General features: G+C 40.7%; 1 protein-coding gene across 1 annotated transcript in view; it reads left to right on the forward strand.

The window, feature by feature from the left end:
* Positions 1-21,956, forward strand: part of scara5 (scavenger receptor class A, member 5 (putative)) — a 100,836-nt gene that overhangs the window by 42,168 nt on the left and 36,712 nt on the right. The window contains exons 4-8 of the mRNA XM_050059033.1: positions 6,375-6,574; positions 7,848-8,026; positions 8,161-8,287; positions 8,445-8,613; positions 20,461-20,541. Of these exons, the coding sequence (XP_049914990.1) occupies positions 6,375-6,574; positions 7,848-8,026; positions 8,161-8,287; positions 8,445-8,613; positions 20,461-20,541 (756 nt within the window). The remainder of the gene's footprint in view (positions 1-6,374; positions 6,575-7,847; positions 8,027-8,160; positions 8,288-8,444; positions 8,614-20,460; positions 20,542-21,956) is intronic.

Here is a 21,956-nt window from a genome sequence, read left to right on the forward strand (position 1 = left end):
ATGCTAAATGTAGATAAAATGCTACAAACAATGTGCATCCACTACAAACATAAATATATAAACCATGTGAGGACTGAACCAATGATGCAGAACCCATTCACATCATACACTGAGGCCCAGCTGTTGGGCTGGCCTGCTCTCCCAGCATTTGGTACATGAGTGGAAAGTGTCCTCTTCTAATTCAAAGACCATGAAGTTGTGAATTTGGGAATAATCTGTTTTGCTGCCATGCCTGTATGTGTGTGAAATAAAGAGGGAAGAATAGGAGGCGAATGGAAAAGACAAGAGATGACTTTCCCATCTCGCAGAGCTGAGCTAAGAGGTTTGAAATGGATTTGTCAGGCATACGTCTCTTCTTTCAGACAATTTCTCATCTTCTCTGCCTTAGGTCACATAACACTCACCTTTAAAGACTGTTGTAACTCAACAGCAGTCTGACATAATGAGGGTTGATGACTGAAAGAGAAGTGCAATTACAGCTCTGTGGGTTTTAGCCTATGTTTTTTCACTGCTGTTTTTTTGTTGTTGTTGTTGGTTGGTTGTTTTTTTTCATAAATTCATGTATATTTGTTTCTTCCTGGTTAGACCCAGGATATATGCTGGATAAAATTATCACTCCCCCATCATTCTGTGCATCTTTGTAGTCGTTTGCTTCTCTTTGTGGTCATCTTAAGTGCCTTTCTTTTCATTTTGAGTGTCTTTGGGGTCCTTTAGTGCCTTTTTGTAATTATTTTGCATCTCTTTGTGGTCAATTTCAGTGTCTTTGTGGTCATTTTGAGTCTCTTTGTTGTCATTTTGTGCATCTTTGTAGTCATTTGCTTCTCTTTGTGGTCATTTTGAGTGTCTCTGATCATTTTGAGTGTCTTTGTGGTCATTTTGTGTCTCTTGAGTTCATTTTGAGTTTCCTAGTGGTCATTTTGTGCCTCTTTGAAGTTGTTTTGCATCTCTTTGTGGTCAGTTTAAGTCTCTTTATGGTCATTTTGTGTCTCTTCTTGGTTGTTTTGAGTCTTTATTTATGGTTATTTTCAGTCTTTGTGGTAATTTTTCATCTTTTTGTGGTCAGTTAGAGTATATCTGTGATGATTTTTTGTCTCTCTGTGGTCATTTTGCATCTCTTTTTAGTCGTTTCGAGCATCTTGTGGTCGTAAAAAGTGACTTGTTAATTGTTCGGTATCTGCTGGTTGTGTGATAAGGTGATTGTTTGCTGCATTAGCCAGAGCAACAAGTGATACTATGTCAGTGTTGTGTTTACAGCTTCTTCTGCCGCCCCCAAGTGCCCGAACAATCCTTCATTACTGCTTTAGGAATGTCACTGTGAACAGAGAAGCCTTTAATCTCCATTTAATTCCCTGAGAGTGACCTCTGTGGTTTGGTTGATTGTATATGCAGAGCTCTCCATGTTAACAGACCTGCAATTCAACAGACATCAATTAGTGGAGAGTGATTTCTAATGCTGATTGATTATTCCTTAAGGCGGTGTAACCAGAGGAAACAAAGTGAGACACATTGTGGAAAATCTGTTAAAATGTTTTCTGGCAACAAGATATGATTATAAGTTTACATGTCTTCACTCTAATAGCACACAGTTGTCCTCAACAGTGAGAACCCACAACCCCCAAACAGTCTGCGGTTAAGAAATGTAATTCTGCACCTTAAACTAGCAAAACCACACTGCGGTTACTCTGACAAATTTCACAATATTTGGAAACCATTCTTGGATTACATTAACATTACTTTTTGTGCTCCACTGCTCCATCTGTAACTTTTAAATTATCCCTACAAGATTATCTCACAGAAATGTGGTATTCACATATTTATTGTCACTGCTGGGAAAACTGTTTTTTCCCCAAGTGTCAACATGTTAGAAAATAATTTAGGAAGCCTGAGTTTTTCCTTACCGCATTGGATGTTTGAGTTTATTGTGTAGAGTTTAGAACGAGTTTCAGACACCCAGTGATGCTGCCTCCTTATCCTCTCTCTTCTTCTTCCCCTTTCTTTCTAAACTTCTTAGGGTTTGTCTTATTACACACACATGCAGTATTTGGGAGTATTAAAGTGCCTGCCTGTATGACATATTTCAGGTAACTGCCACAAGCATGTGCATGTGGACGTTTATTATGCTTGGTTAATGAGGCCATGCAAATATATGACTCAGTCAAGCTCAAGTACTTTGATGGTTTTATTCAATTTCCACAAAATGAAAAAATAAGCACCATCAATCATACAACATTATGGTCATAATTAGTGATGGGCAGTTCTTCTATTCTGCTCATTAAAAAGATTTGTGTACAAGATTTGTTAGTTCAGTGCTTGACCGTAGCGCTGACTGCACGTAATCCCACTCACTGACTGAAACTTGGCTAAACATGCAGTTGAGCATGGAATTAAGTCGGATAAAGATACTGTTTCCAATCTGACAGCTGAAGTCCGACCCTGTTGTGTAGAGCACATATATTTTTGCGACACTTATCTATCAAATAAAATATTTACTGCTTCCTACTTTGAGACTTTAAGACGTGAGAGGGAGGGAGAGGGGCAGGCTAGAGCAACTCAGCGACTTACTCAGGCCTCATGGTCACTGTGTTGTACATTTCAGTGAGCAATGAGCTGTGCATCGTTTCCTCAAAGTGCTTGATCAGAGCTTGACGGCGTAGTCCCACTCACTGAACTAGAACACAGCAAAGCGCTGAGTTTAGCCTGCTCACTAGTGAACTGAGAACGGCTGTTCATGAAGGATGCGATGAGCTAAGCATTTAGTTGGATTAGTTGGATTATGTACAACCATTTCAAGACTTCATGACAGGAGAGGAAGGGAGAGTGGTAGGTTTGAGCAACTCAGCGACTGTCTATCACCCAGGGCACACGTTCACTGTGTGGTATGTTCAGTGAAGGGATCACTGAGCAACTAATCTCTCACTCAGTGAGTCCCTGCACACTCAGTCACAACTGACTGAGAGCTCAAGTGAACTGAGAGATGAACGGATCATTTCAGGAAGTGATTTGGTTCAGTTTGTTCATCCAAAAGATTGGTTCTCTTGAATGAAATGTTCGCGAATGACACAATACCATTCACAATCAGGTGACGGATACAAATGTGCAATGAATAAAGCAAAGTTAGCTAGAAGTTCACCCACTGTATAAAAATGAGACATAACATGATTTTGCTTTTAATGGCTTCTGTCTGATAAAGTTTTTAGGGAAGAAAGGCATTTGTCAACATCTCATGACCTTTAACTTGATTTATTTTTACAATGTCAGATATACAATATCATTCTTATCAAGCATTATAAAGATTTTTGAAATTACATGTGGAGGTTCAGTTGTGGCGCGTAGTGTTTGGACGACAAGTTGGACTTGTGTTGTACAGTAGAAGTATAAAAACAATGTTCGTAGCAACAACACCCATTGGTTTGTGGACTCACTTTTTAATGCTGAGTTTGGCATTTTGGCCGTCGCCATGGATTGTGGAGCCAGAAGTGACCTGAGGTGACCCTATTTGGATGAGAGGGTGTAGCTGTGGGGGGTGAGTGGTGGTGGATCTGGATGAAAGCTTTAAGTGACACCTAGCATAATTATGCATAACGTAAAGCCTACATGTTTATTTCTGCTGTAAAGTTTAACATGGGGGTTGATGGGAGCTTTTGGAGCCAGCCTCAAGTGGCCATAAGATGCATTGCAGTTTCTGGCGCTTCTGAGTTGGCTTCATTTTTCAGCCCTGGAAGTTGCCACTTGGTGTTGCACAGTAGAGCATGGTGAATTATTGGATACATATAGCCAGGAATATTGATCCAAGGTAGTATTAGGATAAGTGTGTATCATGTGTAGGTTTAGTTTGTTAAGTGCTGCCATTTTTTCAGAACTGGATCACAAGTTCGGTTATTGGGACAGACTCCTACGCTGTGTACATAACTACATGCAATGCTGGAATAACAAAGACTGAAAATCACTCATTGACTGAAACAAAAAATTTAAATCAACAAGTTAAAGTTTAATTCTGATTTGCACTACTGATGTAACAGCATTTATTCCATAACTCATTCACCTAAAATGTTTCGTTATCAGGGGACTTTGCTGCTTATGATCACATTAATAATAATTTCATCACTGTTTGACTGTTTCTCTAATTATGAGCACCAAACTGTGCAAACCAAGCTTTTTGTGATCATGAAAACTGTTGAGTTTTCCTCCTTATTTTCCAATCCTGTCAGGCACAGAGCAGGGATTGTGCCAACAAAAATGGTCTGAAAGACATTGTTTCTCCTCCATTGTCCTTCTACTTGTCAAAATCAGTTTTCATCTTGTATCACCTCCTTATTTACTTTTTTTCTTTGCCTCCCTCTTATCCTTCAACATGTCCTTGGTCTCCTTTCCTTCTTCATTTTTGAAGAGGTAGTGCTGCTTAGAAACACCATGCTATCATGCTCTGGTTGATCTTAAATTTGTGTGTGTTCTCCTGAAAAAGAAAAAAAATGCTGCTGCTGACAGACCATCATTTAGCAATTAAGCGCCGTGTGTAGTTGAGCGATTTCAGCTTATTTAGTTTTTCAGGTCATTAGGAATAAACCTAACACACATAATGAGCAGGAATTGAGATGGTTTGTTTGCAGCACTGTGGTTTTGCAGCACTTTCCATGCAGACGATTCTTGGCCTTGATGCAAGCACATAAAGCCACACACAGATTTCGATCACTCTCTTAGATACGTGGAAACAGAAACATACAGAGACTTTGTGATATCAGGCTGTTAGGGGCATCAATGTGTCGAAGAGCATGTGTGAGGGGAATTATCTGCTTCCTCTCATTTCCCAAGTCATTCCTTTTTTTTCCTCCATCTGAGGCATTTTGCACACATTGGTCCCTGCTGTCCTGCGGAGAGGATGTCGTCATGGCGTAACGCCGGGGATCTGGTTTCAAAATATCTCCCGGGCTATCGAGCCGTTACTATGCAACACACGCTCAACATAACATGAAACCGAGGAGCTTTTTCTCATTAGGCATAGTGGAGAACAGAGAAAAGGCAAAGGGAGACGTGGCCTTTATGCCCCAGCCAAAAACAAGACAAGAAAGGTTCATCCGTAATATGTTTACCGTCAGCAAATGTGGTGTGTAACAGCTAAAAAAACACATGTAAGAGAGATCGTGTTGTCCCAAAACTCTCCAGAAACTCCAGAAGAAAAACATGTTGTCCCTCTTCCTTTTTACTTCTGTTTCTTTCATATTTTTGTCTTTATGATTCGTCATCAAAAACTCCCTCTAGTTAACCAGTAGATGTTTTCAGAATGAGAAACAAAACCAAAATCCAACTTTTTATAATTTTAATGGGGGAAAGGTTAACAAAGAAATTGATATTTAGGTCTTTTACTCAATGTAAAATTATCCAATTACATGTAAAAGTCTTTTCAAAATCCTTCTCAAGTAAAAGCATTAAAATTTTATCAAAAGTAAAAGTATCCTATTGTGCAGAAAGTGGCTTCATGATTGATCAGTACATAATCAAATACATATGACACATTAGAAGCTTGTTGCTTTCTTTTGCTTTTGTAGTTTGTCAGTGTGGAGCTAGTTTAAAATACTTTGTAGGAGTTTAGTGATTTAGATCTCAAACTTGGGGTCGAGCCTCCTCCAAAGTGTCATAAGATAAATTTGCAAGGTCGTGAGATGATTTATGGGGTAAGAAAAAGAAAACACTGAGTTCTGCTGCACAATTTTGTTTGTTTTATTTGCTTTAATCCTTTCTTTTAATGATAATAGACTGAGTTCATTATAGCAATGTGTTGTATTTTACAAGCTGATTGTGAAGCAACTAGAAAGTATAGTCGCCAGATAAAAGTAGTAGAATAAAAGTACAACATTTCTTAAGTATACACTGGTAGAAAGTACCTCAAAATTAAACGTAAGTGCAGTTCTCGTGTAAAAAGCCCTCACAGTTGTTACTTTCCGTCACTGGGAATCCATACGTCATATCTTTTTTGTAAAAACACTCTGGGCTAATGCTCTCTCTCCTGCAAGTATTGGACGAACAGCAACATGCAGGGGCCAAACTCAACATCAGTCAAAAATGGAGACAGAATTTCCACAATATGTCGTCAGTAAAACACAGAGAGCCTCACGGCGAGCCAACTCTGGAAACTGGTTTTGAAGTCATAAAAATATTTAGTTCATAATTTAACAAAACAATACATTTAGCAGGAACAGACAATCACAATTAGTGCAGGCGACCGTATCAACATCTGCTCCGCATTGAAGTGCTGGCCGGGCCCGAGCTGACAGTAGTGATTGATAGTAAATGATACTTGATGTTGGGGACTGGGGGATCAGTGAATCAACACTCAGAACAAATCTCTCACTCTCCTTTCTTTCTCTCTCCCTCCCCAGTCTCTCGTTCCCAGGTGTCTTCACAGCGGCAGGAGGTGCTGATGGAGAACGTGACCCGGATGTCAGAGCGCTCTCGGCTGCTCCAGCAGAACCTGGGCGAGGCGTCCACACAGGCTGACCTGCTGGAGAACATCTGGAAACTGGAGAATCTCTTCCAAAACCACAGCGACTGGCTGCAGAGGCTGGAGATCCTCATCAAGGTACGACATGAGATTACACAAAGCAAAACAAGAGCTTTTACAGAGCAGGGTTTTATACTGGGGAAGTGACAATAAGGGAAAGATAGATAGATAGATAGATAGATAGATAGATAGATAGATAGATAGATAGATAGATAGATAGATAGATAGATAGATTGGATGGATAGATAGATTGGATGGATGGATGAGGTTTCTGTCCTTCATACACTCTGTACTTTCTAGGAAAGTCCTTCAATTAATATTTTCCATGGACTGTGTAAAATAATGGACATAATTATCATGGTGTCAGCCATTGGTTTGTGGACTCCCGTTTTAAAGTCTCAAGTTTGGCATTTTGGCTGTTGCCATCTTGGTTATTTTGAAGCCAGAAGTGACTATATTTGGACAAGAGGGTGGAGCTGTGGAGGAGCAAGGGGTGGATCTGACTGAGAAGACATGGACACTTTCAGCAGACAGCCTGTCACTCACAGCAGTCACAGCTTTAAATATAACTGTAAGTCTTAACAAAACGGAAGAACTTGGGGAAGAAATCCAAAATGGAATACGGGAGACCAGGAAAAAATGACACCATGAAGACTGAGTTGAACACAGGAATGATCGCAGAACAAACTGACAAGGAACAAAGGGACACACACAGGTATATATACACGGGAAAAAAAAGTATCACAAGAACGAGACACAGCGGGAGTAGGAGAACACAGGCAAAAGGAGTGAAATGGGGATTGGCTAACAGCAAGGGTGTGGAGGGGAACACCAGGGTGGAGCAAGCAAGACTAATACAGAACAGGTGTGAGGGGAAGACTCTGGGAACAGGGAAGGACTAACGAGACAGGTGTGACAGAAAACAGGAATCAAATAAAACATTAATAACATGAAACATGGAACGCAACCAGAAATCTCCAAAACCCAAGCCCATAGGATAACAGAATATAAACAAAACCAAGGATCATGACACATAAATGTTGAAATTAGCGACCAAAAGAGACCAAAACTGTTTTTGTACCCGACTCTAAACACAATTATTGCTGCTGTAAAATTGGGCATTTTAACATGGGGGTCTATGGGAAATGACTCACTTCTGGAGCCAGCCTCAAGCAGCCATTTGAGGAACTGCAGTTGTCTTCCCTTTTTAGCCCTGGAGGTTGTTGCTTGATACTAACTCAATAGTCAATGCTGTTTAAATGTGTGAAGTTAGTAAATATCATTTTAAGTGATACTAATTAAGAAATACTATAATAGCAATGAAGATGTTCCTAAGTTCTTTCACCCACAGGGCCTGGAGGTGGAGCTGAGAACCATGCAGGCTCACTCCCTCCAGTCAGAGGGCTACTTGGTGCAGCTGGATGACAGGTTGTCCTACCTAAGCAGCTCCACTGGCAGGAATCTGACTAGCTTGAGTGTGGAAGTGTCCCGAGCCTCTGCCTGGCTCCAGGACCAGGACCTCCTGTTCAGGTACACATTCATATTACAGGGAAGACTGTCGTTTCCAAAGCATGGAACTGTGATTGCATCCCAGTGAAGACTGTGTAGAATCTAATGAATTGAATTAGCAGAAAAATGTTCTGTTTGTTTCTGTCGTCTTTCAGGGAAACCTCAGGACAGGTGAGCAGGCTGAGAGAGAAACTGGACGAGGTCAACTGGATGGTAGGAGCTGTCAACCACACCTTCAGCAGTGACATCAGTATTCACCACCTGAAGATACAAGACCTGCAGGTTCATCACAACTTATACAAAAATGTCCTTTCCATTAAATCTGCTACTGAGTAACTGTGTTTAGACACATGCTGGAAGCACGGAGTTAACATTTATAAAGTAAAATCTTACTGCGGCACCTGCTAACGCTCCCTCTGCCTGTACTCCTGCTGCTCAGATCCAGATCAGCAACATAACAGAGGACACCAGCAGTTTGTGGGTGACCCACGTCCACACGGAGGCCCAGCTGAGGAACGAGATGGAGATCCTGAACACAATCACAGAGGACCTCCGCCTGAAGGACTGGGAGCACTCCCTGGCCCTGAAGAACCTCACCATATTTGAAGGTCAGCTATGAAAAAAATGTTCACATTGCTGCTCTGAGTGCAAAAGAGCCCCTTTCAAAAACGTTTATTTAACTAAGACTTGGCTGTTCCCAAAGGGGACAATTCATGCTTCAGTTTGGCCCAAGTGTGACACTAGAGAGGCACTTAAGAAGTCCAAGTGCCCCTGTCATTAGCCCAAATGCTCCCCCTAAGGGCCCTTGTGGTTAGCTTTAGTTCTTCTGAGCATTGATTTGATGATTTACAGGTCAAAAGGCGTCAAGATGTCTAAGTTCGAACTCGCTGAATTGGGTTGAAAAGTGGCATTTTTTCAGACATCAGAGTTACATAAAACCCGTTTTCAGCATTTAACTGACTATATTCCAAAGTCAACCAAGTCCTAAATACATTTTGAAATATATCCAGACAGTGGTTATAGGCAATCTAGACTTTTTAGCCCAGTTGTAATGTAGACACCTAGCCATCTTGTAATCTGGAAATCACCAAAATCTAAAGCTGTTTAATCGGGCAGTGCTGTGCTGGGAACATGTGTTTCTACTGACTCCTCACAGCAGGTGATGCGGAGCCCTGCTGTTGTGGTCCTGCTTAGTAGCAGCGACGACCTGTGATGATATTCTCCCTCTAACCAAAACCATGTCCTGTGCCTAAATGATGCAATACATGTGTGATCATGCTGGTAACTAAAGAGAAAGCTCTGTTTTTAAAAGTCTCTCTGTGTTCAGTTTCTCTGTAGTTTTGTTACTTTATTCTCAGTGGTTTGGAGTTTAGTTTCACTCCCACATTCCTGACCAGTATTTTCAAGTATATGCCTCGTTTTATTGTTTAAGGGTTCAATATGCTTCAGCCGTGTTAGAGATGTTTTAAGTTATGGCTGATGCAAACTGAAAATATGCTACTCCTTCACACATTTACAAAACAAGATATAGATATAGATAAATTCCGTGGTATTTGGTCAGTGGATCAAAATTAAATATTGTAGAAAAAACTAACACAAGTAGAGACAACCACAGTGAGCTGATAGATGAAGAGCTGCAGGTGAATGTGGTTTGTGTGATAAACACTTGCTCCAGGCCAGCATGGCTTGACCAATTTTGGGTTGCTCAAGGTGCACCTCAACACAAGTATCTTCAGCCCTATAGAAAAATAGCAAGTTATTGAGTACGATTGGTTCAGATGACCCTCAGGTTAGCTCATTCTGAAGCCTGAGTCTTTAAATAATACACTGACATCTTACCACATTTCACTACAATCTAAATCTGTGACAGGCATGGAAAAAGTGTAAATATTCATTTAAACTCAACAATTCCTGTTTCCGTTTTTTCAAAATAAATCCCTCTGACAAGTACCCTGGAAATCCAGAGTTCTCGTGAGAGCACAATTTGAATTTGCTCAGTGAGTCACTCTGGCAATCAGTAATGATGCTCATTACCTATGCCCATGAAACCGAGCTGCACCAATCACATCGGTGTATCTGATACAGGCGGGCCAGAGGCGAGCTAAACAGATGACGACAGCGCTGGAATCAGTCAGTAAACATTGCAAGATGGCTACGGATGAACACCAGCTGTTTGAAACAGCTTTGGCCGCTACAATGAACAAGTTAGACTTGGCTTTTTCTCTAAAAGAGGAACAGAAGACGGCGCTCGAATCTGTCCTTTGCAAGAAGGACGTTTTTGCTGTTTTGCCGACCGGATATGGCAAGAGTCTAATCTACCAGTTAGCTCCGCTGGTAGCTAAGCGTATACGTCACCCCGTGTATTGTTCTGATTGGTCGTAGTGTTATCCAATTGCGTGCAGTGATATTTACAAATGCATGCTTGGTGCCGCCCCTCGAGTTGGGCCATTTTCATTACTCATAGCCAGACCCTAAATCGTTCTAGATTTGGGTCTGGATTTCCAGGCTATCTGACAAGGTTTCCATGGACGAATCCCATCATCCCATCATTTGTTAACACAAGGCTTTTTATTATGAAATATTTGCCAGACCTTGTTGTTGACAATGCAGTGGCTTGCACGGTTCTTCATATTAGTAGAGTACCAGCTTTAACAGTGGAAATACAGTAGTTATAGCAGCAGGCAACCCTGCAGCAGCACCGCAGGAGCAACACTGTCTGTGTGAACACTGCACGCATGCAGGCTGTGGATATTCAGCAAGGTAGCTGTCATGCACTGGTCCTGCAGGCAGTGTGGCCAGGGCGTGAGGTGACACATCTTTGTCCACAATTTGCATGAAGGAGGCCCAGACAGATAAGATGCCACTAGGTTTGACCTCTTTATATTTATTTTCTCTTGGCGTCTTTTTAATCTCAGTGGAGATGGTATCCATCTTTCATCAGCCTCCAACGTGCTGACGCTGCTTTCACCTTACAATCACTCTTGTAATCTGATCCTAATCATCACGCAAGTAACACACAGTGCTTATTTGTTTTTCTCATGATCAGCGCTGATCAGGGATCTTCTCAGATCCACTTGAGTATAGCACATAATGATAAACAGACCTGGAACAAGCGTTAACAGAATGAGACCTGACCCTCACTCGACTGACATTAATAAAAAGAGGACCAAAACCCATTTGGGTCCTGGGTTGGGTCTTGGGTCCTAGGGTCTGGGAAGTCCCATGAAGACCTCTGGTAGGAATATATGAAAAATATGTGAACTCACCATGAGAACGTGAGAACTTTAACTCTTAGTATAATGAAACCCTTTGGGCGGAACTTTGTGCTCCAGAAAGATCATTTACAACAGCATGTCTGAGCCAATAGATGTTTGCAGTGTGATTGAATTCAAGTGACCGTAGCACGCAAATGTGATTTTACACCGTGGGATTACAACTCCGGGGTATTGAGCAACTCTGAATGTTCTTCCTCCAATCTGCTCAGATCTGATTAACCCTGACGTGGTACGACTCTCACTGCCAGGGCACAAAATGACTTCCCTGGTTTGTTAAAATCAGAATAGGTATGCTATGACGTAATGCTGGCAGGGGACGCCACCCGAGCTGATTGATGGCAACTCAAACCGAACGAGACCCCTGATCTCGTGTGTGCTTCGCATGTGGGTGGGATGCCGTTTCTCCTGAGCCTGGAAACAATTGTGGGTTAAATTTAGATGCTTCATCCAGAGTGAAAACTCAGCCACTCAGCTCTGTCATTAGTTTTAACTCCGCAGCCCATTTGTTTGTTGTTAGCTCCCAGTCACCTTAGCCAAGAAAAGTTTTACATCTCTATCCATGTTTATCCTCCTCTGCTCAGTTCCCTTCTCATGCCTCCTCTTTTTCTCCGTCCTCTGCTCTCTTGGTACTCAGTTAGTTTGCCTTTTAGTCCTCTGTGACTCACACACTGATGTTCATGCCACACATGTTACTTGTTGTATTAATGATAAAGACACATGAAAAGCTGTTTTGAAGAGTCTTTTACCTCTCCAGGTGGTAAATTATTGTGCAACATGCTATTGTTTACAGTAACATGTGCCAAACAAGGAAAAATTAATCAGATGATTTTGATTGCAAGTGAAATACTGTATCTGTGTAAAGTTATTACCAATTTGTGTCTTATTAGTGACTAAACATTTAGATTGTCAAATGTCAGCGCCAGTATCCCGGGGATTGGTGTTATTGATAGCTAAATGGTCAAATAATTTTGCATATTTGGTGCTTTCCATCATAAATTTCTTTATTGTTAAGGGGCCCCTGTGGAGTTTCTGAACTGTGCCAACAAAGGCAGTGAAAAAAAACCAGCTAGTAGAAATGGATGCTGAATACATAGATGCAACAACACTTAATAGAAACTACTTGGACAACTAAAAAAAAATCATCTATGCAATGGTTTATGAATATGGAAATAGATTTAACATGTTTGTTAGACCTCAAGGATACACTGATTTAAACATAACTTTTGTTCGTTTACAAGAAAACTCCAGGTTTCATTTAAGGGTAAACTCTGCTGAGGAAGACCCTGTGATACAATCGAAAGCTCCAGAACCGTGACTAAATGGACCAAATGCCAAGGTCAAGAATAAACTTCCAATCTCAACTTTTTAGTCCTGGACAAAAAGTGCCCATAAGTTGACATTTTAATATCTACATTTGCATGTCAACAAGGTAAGCTTTCTGCTGAGGTGATTCATGTGATATGATTGAAAGCTCCATGATTACATCAAGATTTTGGCCTGGTTTGTGGTCTTTAACATTAGCGACTGAAGTTGAGCAGTGACTTTTAATCATTATTCTTTGGCTCCAAATTACATTATTTGAGTTTTATCTTTGTTTAATGGAAGACAGTTTTGGCACATCATATCACTGATTTGTTGAATGCACCTACTCATTGCTTGTAAGGGGCCATACTCACTTGGTGGCATTGTTATATAAATTAGGGTGTCATCTGCATAATTATGACATAAGATATTGTCTTATGTTGTTTCAGCGTATTCTCATACAACGATTCGAATTCTATCTAATAAATAAACACCCTAAAAATGGCTTACATACTTAATGTAAGGTTACATAATTAACATATAGTCACGTAGGCTAGGCTTGTTATGGTGGTCTGGTTTAGGAAAAGAAACATGGTGATGACGTACCTCAAAATAACTCAGTGTTCACTTGGTTTCACACAGTTCTGAACATTGGTCCTTACACGGACTGTCAGCCTTTTTACTACCTTCTTCTTTACTCCCATCAGTGCATTCACTGTGTGATCATAGCCCTCTGGATTATGTGGGATATACACTAATTACTGACTCATGGTTAGATGGGTTATTTGGTGCATTACTTCTTTGTAGTTATATGTATGAACCATGAGAACAGTCTGGTTGTTTGGTATAATCTGAGCTAACTGAAGGATGTAGATGTCATCCCAGTCTCACTGGGAAGTTGTCGAAATCCGACACTTGGTCAGTGACTTTTGACATCAGACACCAATTAAAAAGCAAATTTTGAAAACAAACAATGCATGTAACAGGCAGAATTTGACACGGCGTCCCAGAACGTCAACAACCAACACACCCAGGATACCTTGCACATCATATCTCAACATGGAAAGTCCATAACCAAACGTAAATATATGAGGTGTTAGTGAGAATGTGTTGTAGATTTTGAAGAGGTCCAAGAATGGAGCCTTGAGGAATTCCTTGTCATTTTTGTATGCTCAAATACAAAATAGTTCTTGTCCTTCAAATAGGATTTAAACCAGTTTAGCACTGGGCCAGAAATTCCCACCCATTTTTCCAGTAATATGCTGTGGTCGACTCTTTCTCTTTCACTGCTCCTTTTCTCCACATTTTTCCAATATGTATGTTACCATGTTGCTCTGGTCTAAGTGTTTAATTGGCATGAAGCAAACGCCTTCTACTCGGGTTACAAAACTATCTTTCAATTTGACAGCAGTGTGTGTGTGTGTGTGTGTGTGTGTGTGTGTGAGAGAGTATGTGTGTCTGAGTATGTGTGTGTGTGAGAGAGAAATTGTGTGTTTGCAGGCATTTGAATTCCCTCCATTCCTGTGTGGAGATATTTGCTGACATTTATGAATAGGCCCACACACTGTTACGTAAGGACATTAACAAGAAATAGGTCCTTTGTTCATACTTTTTTGATCTGTTGCTCCTACGGTGAAGATAAACTCCTTGTATTTCCAACATGTCCTCTATTAAGGAAGTCAGTAATGTTCTGAATATCCTGCATTTACAAGAGAGTGAATCAAAGCAGTAAAGTACAGATAAACAAATGTGATTGAAACTTAATGTAGAGCTCAGTAAAGCCAAGCAGGGGGCAGATTTAAGTGATAACTGTAGTTTCATCACTAACAGCAGCCAATTTTACGTAGTCATTTGATACACTGTTATTTAAAAAATATATATATGTCTATTGTAGCGGCTTTAAACCCTTATCTAAGTATGTTTTTTTCCAAGCCTCTTGTTGTGATTGTTGCTCATTATGTAGCCAGGTTTTTAGGTGCTTTATGTTTATTATTATGTTACCTAGACGCAGAAGATGACACAAGTTCATACACACTGAGATCAAGCTCTTAACACCACAGGGCTTACATACAGCTATGATGACATGTACAGATTTGGATGGATGATGTGTTGTTGCTGAAAGCTGCTGAGCTGCAGGATTTTTTGCTGAGTTAGTCATATATCACAAGTCGATTTATGCAGAGCTTAGGCCTGGAAACATTTACAGCTCTCTGTGTCATCTGATGACCCTTAATGTACATTTTGAATGGCATGTTTGCTTCACTAGTGAAGAGTCCCATTGCTAAGTTTAAGGCATAAACACACACACACATTCAACTCACATTGTTGTTATTCTTTTGATGCTTTTTATTTATATCAATTGTATTTTACTGAGAAATTGGGAAACAGATATAATAGTATCCTCATTTGCATTGAAGATGATCCATTTATTCCATTTTTTATGAAAGGCTCACCTTTTTACCTCAAGGAAATTCTCAGCTTTCCATGACGTTTATTAGGGGTGGGCAGGACTAGGGTATTTAAATCATATTACATTGTAGAGCTGCATGCACTGTATTGCTTTTNTGCTCCTTCGGTGGCTGCGGGCGAGGAAGACCGCCCGAGCGGCTGTTTACGGCCTCCCTCAGCAAGGGGTGGGCAGGACTAGGGTATTTAAATCATATTACATTGTAGAGCTGCATGCACTGTATTGCTTTTCTCACCTCCTCCTTGCCCCACTGTCACTCTCTCCTTGTTAATCATGAGACTCCTGCTGCAGGAGTGTGAGGTCAGAGAGTCTGCCCACACACACATGGTGACAACTAAGGGTGCTGACTGTTAACATTACTCAGCTCACATTTCCTAAAAATTATCAATGAGTTCAACAACAGAGTTGAGCCATTTTGGTGTCGGTGTGAGTTTGTTTGGACTGTTAAATGGCTCAGTGTCGGATGTTAGCTGCTGCAGCTGTGTTAGCTCATGCTAAGAGGGCAGTGTTGAACTGACCAGGAGACGAGCAGCTTCAGATATCAGTGCTGCATCTAACTAATGTAATGGCAGCATCAGAAAGTTTGCAGATTTGTCTTATATTAACTGGTGGTGGTTAAGACTGGTGGTTCAACAAATGTATTTCAAATTCCAATTGTTTACCGTCGTTGGCCAATTTCCACTATTATTCTTACATTATTACTTAAGTACTTTATAATATTTTAATGTGAGCACTCAAATATGGAAGTTACTTAAATTGTCCATCCATAATATATGCATGTCCACTATGTCCATCTTTTGTTGAAGTCTGGGAGATTCTTTTACCTAACAGTTTTTAGTAATACTTTGTTTTGTTTTTGTTTTTGTTTTGTTTTTTTGTTTTTTTCAGAAAACGAGAAAAGTTTTAATCCATGATATGGCATCTTACTGTCCTTAGAAAATCTCAAAACCTAAAAATGTCTCTATGGGTTAATAGGTGAATAAATACTATCTTATCAATGGGGTAATACAGTAAACTGTCTCTGGTTGACAGTATCTGTGAAGCCAAAGCAATTTGTAGAAGGCTTCTGCTTTAAATCAGAACCCATCACTTTTTAACACAACCCTGTCCTCTTAGATCAGGGACAGTGAACATTTTAGCCTCCTTCTGACCACAGTTTTGTCCATCTGTTCTTTGTTAAAATGACTGTATCCTCAAATAACATAAACCCCGATAATCCCTTGTGTCATATGTCAACGTGATGGATTTCACAACCCTGTCCTTATCTCCTCTTACATTAAACATACATGTTGTCCCATCACAGTGTGTTGTGATCTCTGCTGAGGCCATCTGTCTCCAAAAAAATAAAAAAGACAAGCTCACTGCCCTGTTGCTCCACCCTGCAGTAGATTTGTAACAGACTGGATTTTGGATGGAGGCGCCTGAACTCGACACTAGTGCTGTATTCTTGGACTCAGTGCAGTCAGATGTTTTCAGGCTGATCCTGAAGGGGCCACTGGGCTTGTTATTGTTGAAACACTGTCAGTTGAATGAACACATGGGAGTCTAAAAGCCAGGAGATTAATAATGTGAAGCTTTGCTAAAATAAACTATTAACAAGAACACAATTTTTTCAGGACCACCAGGGTGAGCTGCCTTTAGCAAAGCGTAGGCATGTAGACAAACATATATAACTTTAAAAAGCAGACAATCTAATATGTTGAAAGCTTAAAATAATTGGCAGTGAGATGTAAACTTTTGGTATTAAATATCCTGTGATGTCAGTTAACTTAGGTTTGAGTGAATGTGTTAAAAGAGGTTCAGAGATCGGCAGTGAGTTCAGCTCGGCAGTCCAAAAGAAATGTTGGGGTTTTATTTCAGTCTTAAGTTTTGATCGACTGATTCCTGTGACCACAGATGCTTTCTGTGTCCAGATACCTGACAGCATAAGACATGAAATGTATGGACAAAGAGAAATGAGGATACTATACCATGTCAGTCAGTGGGAAGTGGAACCAGACGTCTTTCGCCTCAAAATTTATCTCGACCTTATCTGACCTGACCAGTTCTCAACAACAATTAGACTGATTGCCATGAAATTTTGAACAGAAGTCCACAGTACCTGGAGGATGAACCTTACTGACTTTTGTAAACCCATGAATCTTCATCTAGGTCTCCCACCAGGTCAAAGGTTTCACTTATCCAATGAAATGTCTATTAGATGGATTGGACAACATTTGAAACAAATATTCATGTTGCCCTCATGAGACATTGTAAATATATATTTTGGCCTATGTTAAAAATTTACTGGCATTGACTAAACCCAGTAAAAATAAAACCTTAATAGCCAGATAAGCTGACTCCTGGCCAAAATGCAACTTTCTAAACGGGTACAAACACTAACATGATGAAGCTCTTTCTCTGCTCAGTAATTTGTTGCGTTTTGTCTGACGCAGCTGACCTAAACTGTAACATCTGTTGTTCGTGTTATATTGTTTACTGCTGACCATTCATGGGTCCAGGGGGTCTAGTCAAGAGTATGCAGAGACCCAAATTCTTACAATGTCTTCTCAGAACTGACCAAAAACTGTGGACCAAAGGTTAACTCAGGTTAGATAAGGTCATTAAGTCAACTCAGCAACAAAGGCCTTCAAAAGGAAGATGTTCTCAGCAGAGCTCAATGTTGTACATCTGCCAATTATCATCCTGACAATTCATTATCATTTGGGCTGTAAAATGTCAGACGAAAGTGAAAGATGCCCATCACAAGTTCTAAAAGCCCTGAAGATTTCATTAAGTTTCGTCCAGCCTATACTGTTTCTTTTTTTTTTTTTTTCCTATTAAAAAAATTGAGCATAGCGTTAGTTCAGGCAGGACACAATGTCAAGCTCAGCTCACATCCCAGCTATATCAGCTGATCTCAAGTAGCTTAATCCACTGATGGAGTAGCTGATTGATCACATAATTCCTCACTCTGCAACAAATTGGTGAATCTCATTCAAGGCGCTCTATTTAAACTGCTCTGGCCTGCCTACTGTTGCTGCTTCCTCTGCAAGCTGCTTTGCAGCCCGCCTCCACCCCAGCTCCTCCTTTTCATGTTGTGTCTGACTTATCACTTTCATTTCTGTTTGTCATTGATGCTGCTCAGTTCTGTTCCCGAGGGGTCTTTGCTGCTGCTCTCCCTACCTTAAGCTTTACATGCAGGTGCATAGAAGGGCAGGGACGTTTGTTCTCTGTGCCTTAGGCTTTCCTTGTATGCACATGGAAGGGCAGGTAGGGGAGGTGTGTTGTCTCGGTCTTAGGCTTTCCACGTAGGCGCATGGAAGAGGCTTTCTGTGTAGGATTAGGAAAGGCAGAGAGGCCCCAGAACAGAGCCATACCGCCAAATATAATACTGCAAATGGAAATTCTTTGACTAAAGTGGTCCTGACTAAAATGAATAGTTACCAATTGCTTTTCTGTTGATCAACTTGTCAGTACAGTTCCAGACTTAACCCTAGTTCTAACCTCACTTTGGGACATTTTTTTTCAGCTTGTACTCCCAGTGCTCAGAAGGATAGAAACACAACAACACACATATACAATTTCATAGGGTAGTAAACACACAGCCTGCCCTCTCAGTGTGACCTTTTCACAGTGTCATGACCTGTGGTCGCCAGTTAAGTGGGTCCAGAGTTGTGAAGCAGCTCGAGGCAGCAGCAGGCAGATCTGTATCTCAAAGTCGGTCAGCAGCTCTTCCAGCATCAGATTTGCAAATTAGGAAAATTAGAGGCTCTGAGGGATCAGAATCACTGGACATGTGCTGGACAATAACAAGCCCTGAATTTCTAAGCATTCCCACAAGCTGTGTTGTGGTCCACCTTGTTGAACATGTGGTTCCCATTGTGACCAGGTCTCTCTCCCTCTCCTTCTCTCTCTTGCCCTCTCTTACTCACTATTTGGCTTTTTTTTTTTCACTCACTCTTTCCAAGTACAACAAACTTTTTGGACTGAATCCTTGGACCAGTTGTAAGACCCAGTTTGGCCTACATTTTGGCTTCCATGTCACTGTGTGTGTGTGTGTGTGTGTGTGTGTGTGTGTGTTTGAACTATAATGCATGACAAAAATGACTGTGGTTTCATGACGCTAATAAAATCATTATCTGTAGAAATTAAAGGCTCACATGTTGCTCTCTGAAACAAGTTTTGGTCCCATGCGTCCCCCTTTCAAGTGATAATCTAGACGATTCCTGCCTCCCTTGATTTTGGCAACACCTTCGATGATAAGCGGTCCAACATGCTGTAATAATAAACGCACTCAGTGTGGACCGAGGGTCTCTTATATTTTTACCTTTTTTTTTTTTTTCTTTTTTTTTTGAGAAATTCCTGACAAACCGCTGCTGTAGCTTCCTTTTCTCTACAGGAGATGAGTTATTTTCATGGACATGTTTTGAGTTATTTCTTTATTAAATTGATTAAAAACTTGTATAGGCAGCCACTGTAGAAATACCACTTTTTTGTTAAAACCTGCAACTGGACTTTGACTCAATTCTTGAACACTTTTCAGGTGTCAGGAATTACCTGCTGCAGTTAGTACAAGCTGGATTTATGTGCTAGTGTCAAGGTGTACCGCAGTCATACTAATTATGAGTGCTATTTCGTAGGTAACTGGACTTGCTTGACTTTCTTGAAGACGTTTCGCCTCTCATTCAAGAGGCTTCCTCTGTTCAGTTATTACCTCTCAGAACTGAAGAGGACTCTTGGATGAGAAGTGAAACGTCTTCAAGAAACTCAAGCAAGTCCAGTTGCCTACGATATAGCACTTATGATTACCATAACCTTGATGACTGAAAATCTTCACCGACACAGTCATACTAAACAAAAGGTTTTGAAGTTTATTTGCTGGATCACAAAGTATCTTTTTTCTGGTACTGAAAAGTAGAAGATTACTGAGCTTTTCTTCAACTAATTCACGTTTCGGGGCGTCGGTGGCTTAGTGGATAGAGCAGGCGCCCCATATAAAAGGCTGTTGCCGCAGCGGCCCGGGTTCGAATCCAGCCTGTGGCCCTTTGCTGCATGTCACCCCCGTCTCTCTCTCCCCCTTTCACTCTTACCTGTCCTGTCCATTAAAGGCAAAATGCCCAAAAAAATCTCTAAAAAAAAAAAACAATAACTAATTCACGTTTTCACATTCAACAAATCTCAACCAGCATCTGAAAAATGTAGCACAAACCATGAGCAGTCCAAGCTGACTGAGACCAAAGTTTTGCCTCTACATCTCCACTTAAGCACATTCAATCATCCCATGTAAATACATGCTAGTGTAGGTGGTAAAGGACTTAAGAATGGCTACTATCAATAACAAATTTTGCATTAATATTTGCATTGTTTGCACAGTGTCACCCAACACATTATGCCATAAATTGAGACCATGTTTGTGTTTCTGTCTGCAGGTCCTCCAGGGCCAAAGGGAGAGAAGGGTGATACTGGACCACTGGGGCCCCCTGGAGCTCCTGGGTTGACAGGCTTGAGAGGTGGGTACAACCAAACTACCATTCATCAGTGTTTGGATTGCATAAAAATGTCTGAGACCTATTAAAGCCATAGTTTGAAATTTTGGGAAACACTTGCTTTCTCACAGATACTCAGATGAGAAGTTTGATACCATTCTGATGTTGAGGCACGTCCAAAATCTGGCCCATGGACCAATTTTAAGCTGCCAAAATATACTATATGTGGCCCGCCATACAATATTGATTAATCAAGCAAGTTCACTTTGAATTTTTTTCCATTCACCTTATGATGGTAGGACTATCATACAGTTTGTAGACATGCACCAAGTATGTGTACTACGAGTCAATGTGTTTTTATAAACAGATGATAAACAAACAAATGAACGCTTACCCAACAGCAGACAATTCCTACAAGGTAGCAGACATGGCCACAGCAAAAAGGCGTAGAGTCAACAGAGAGGGCCACTGCATGTTTTAAATATGAAGATGGAGGTAGGCATCCTGGTGGACCGAATGATTAAGGCACATGCCACAAAACTACAGTGTGGACCTTTGTTACATGTCATGACCTCCTTTTCTCCTCCCTCATTTCCTGTCTCTGCCTCGATACTTAAATAAATTGAAATGCCATTCTTTCAGACTTCTTTAGTATGCCAACAAACAAATCCCCAACCTGTGGGAAATGCTGTGATATTGTGGCTTTGGGACTATCTGGCTTAAATCTTTACAATACATGTAAGAAAGAAAAGATCAGGAATTTCTATGTTTTGAGACTATGTCAGATTTAATGAATGTGAAGTCAGAGACCCACAAGCACAGTGTCAAATAATGTCTGATCTTGTGATTTATTCCCTTGTGTTTTTGGACTGGTGTGATTTTTGGATGGTTTTACAAGCCCACAGGTCATAAAATGTACTTGCCCTATAAATGTCCAACATAAACACCACATTTTGACTTACAGCCCTTTTTACACAAGAGGATTTAGGTTTGAGTGGCATGAAAGGTAAAAAATGTAGCTACCTGGTATGCAGAATTCTACAGCAAAAGTTTGGCTGGTGTTATTACCTCTGCTTTTTTGATTACATTTGGTTGCATTAATAATGCAGTGAGCACAGAGAGTATAAATGGTCATATAAATCCGCATAAGAAAACAAAACCCCAGACTTTGGATGGGGATTTATTTTCAGACAGGGTGTGGATGGGACCAGCGGGATGGGTCATCTATCTTTGTCTTGTAGGTAATTCCACCAAAAACCACAACTTGAAGCCTCATCCAAACCGAACTGGCACCCCAGTACCATTAAATTACTATTTTTCAAAGATACTGCAAGATACAAACAACAACAGTATGAATCCAGATGTTTTTGGGACACTTTCCAGCTTGGTACCTCTTGAATCATCACCCCCTACCCCACCCCCCTTGTCATCATCCATCC

Source organism: Epinephelus moara, chromosome 12 (genome assembly GCF_006386435.1).
Source record: "Epinephelus moara isolate mb chromosome 12, YSFRI_EMoa_1.0, whole genome shotgun sequence".
NCBI classification, from domain to species: Eukaryota; Metazoa; Chordata; class Actinopteri; order Perciformes; family Serranidae; genus Epinephelus; species Epinephelus moara.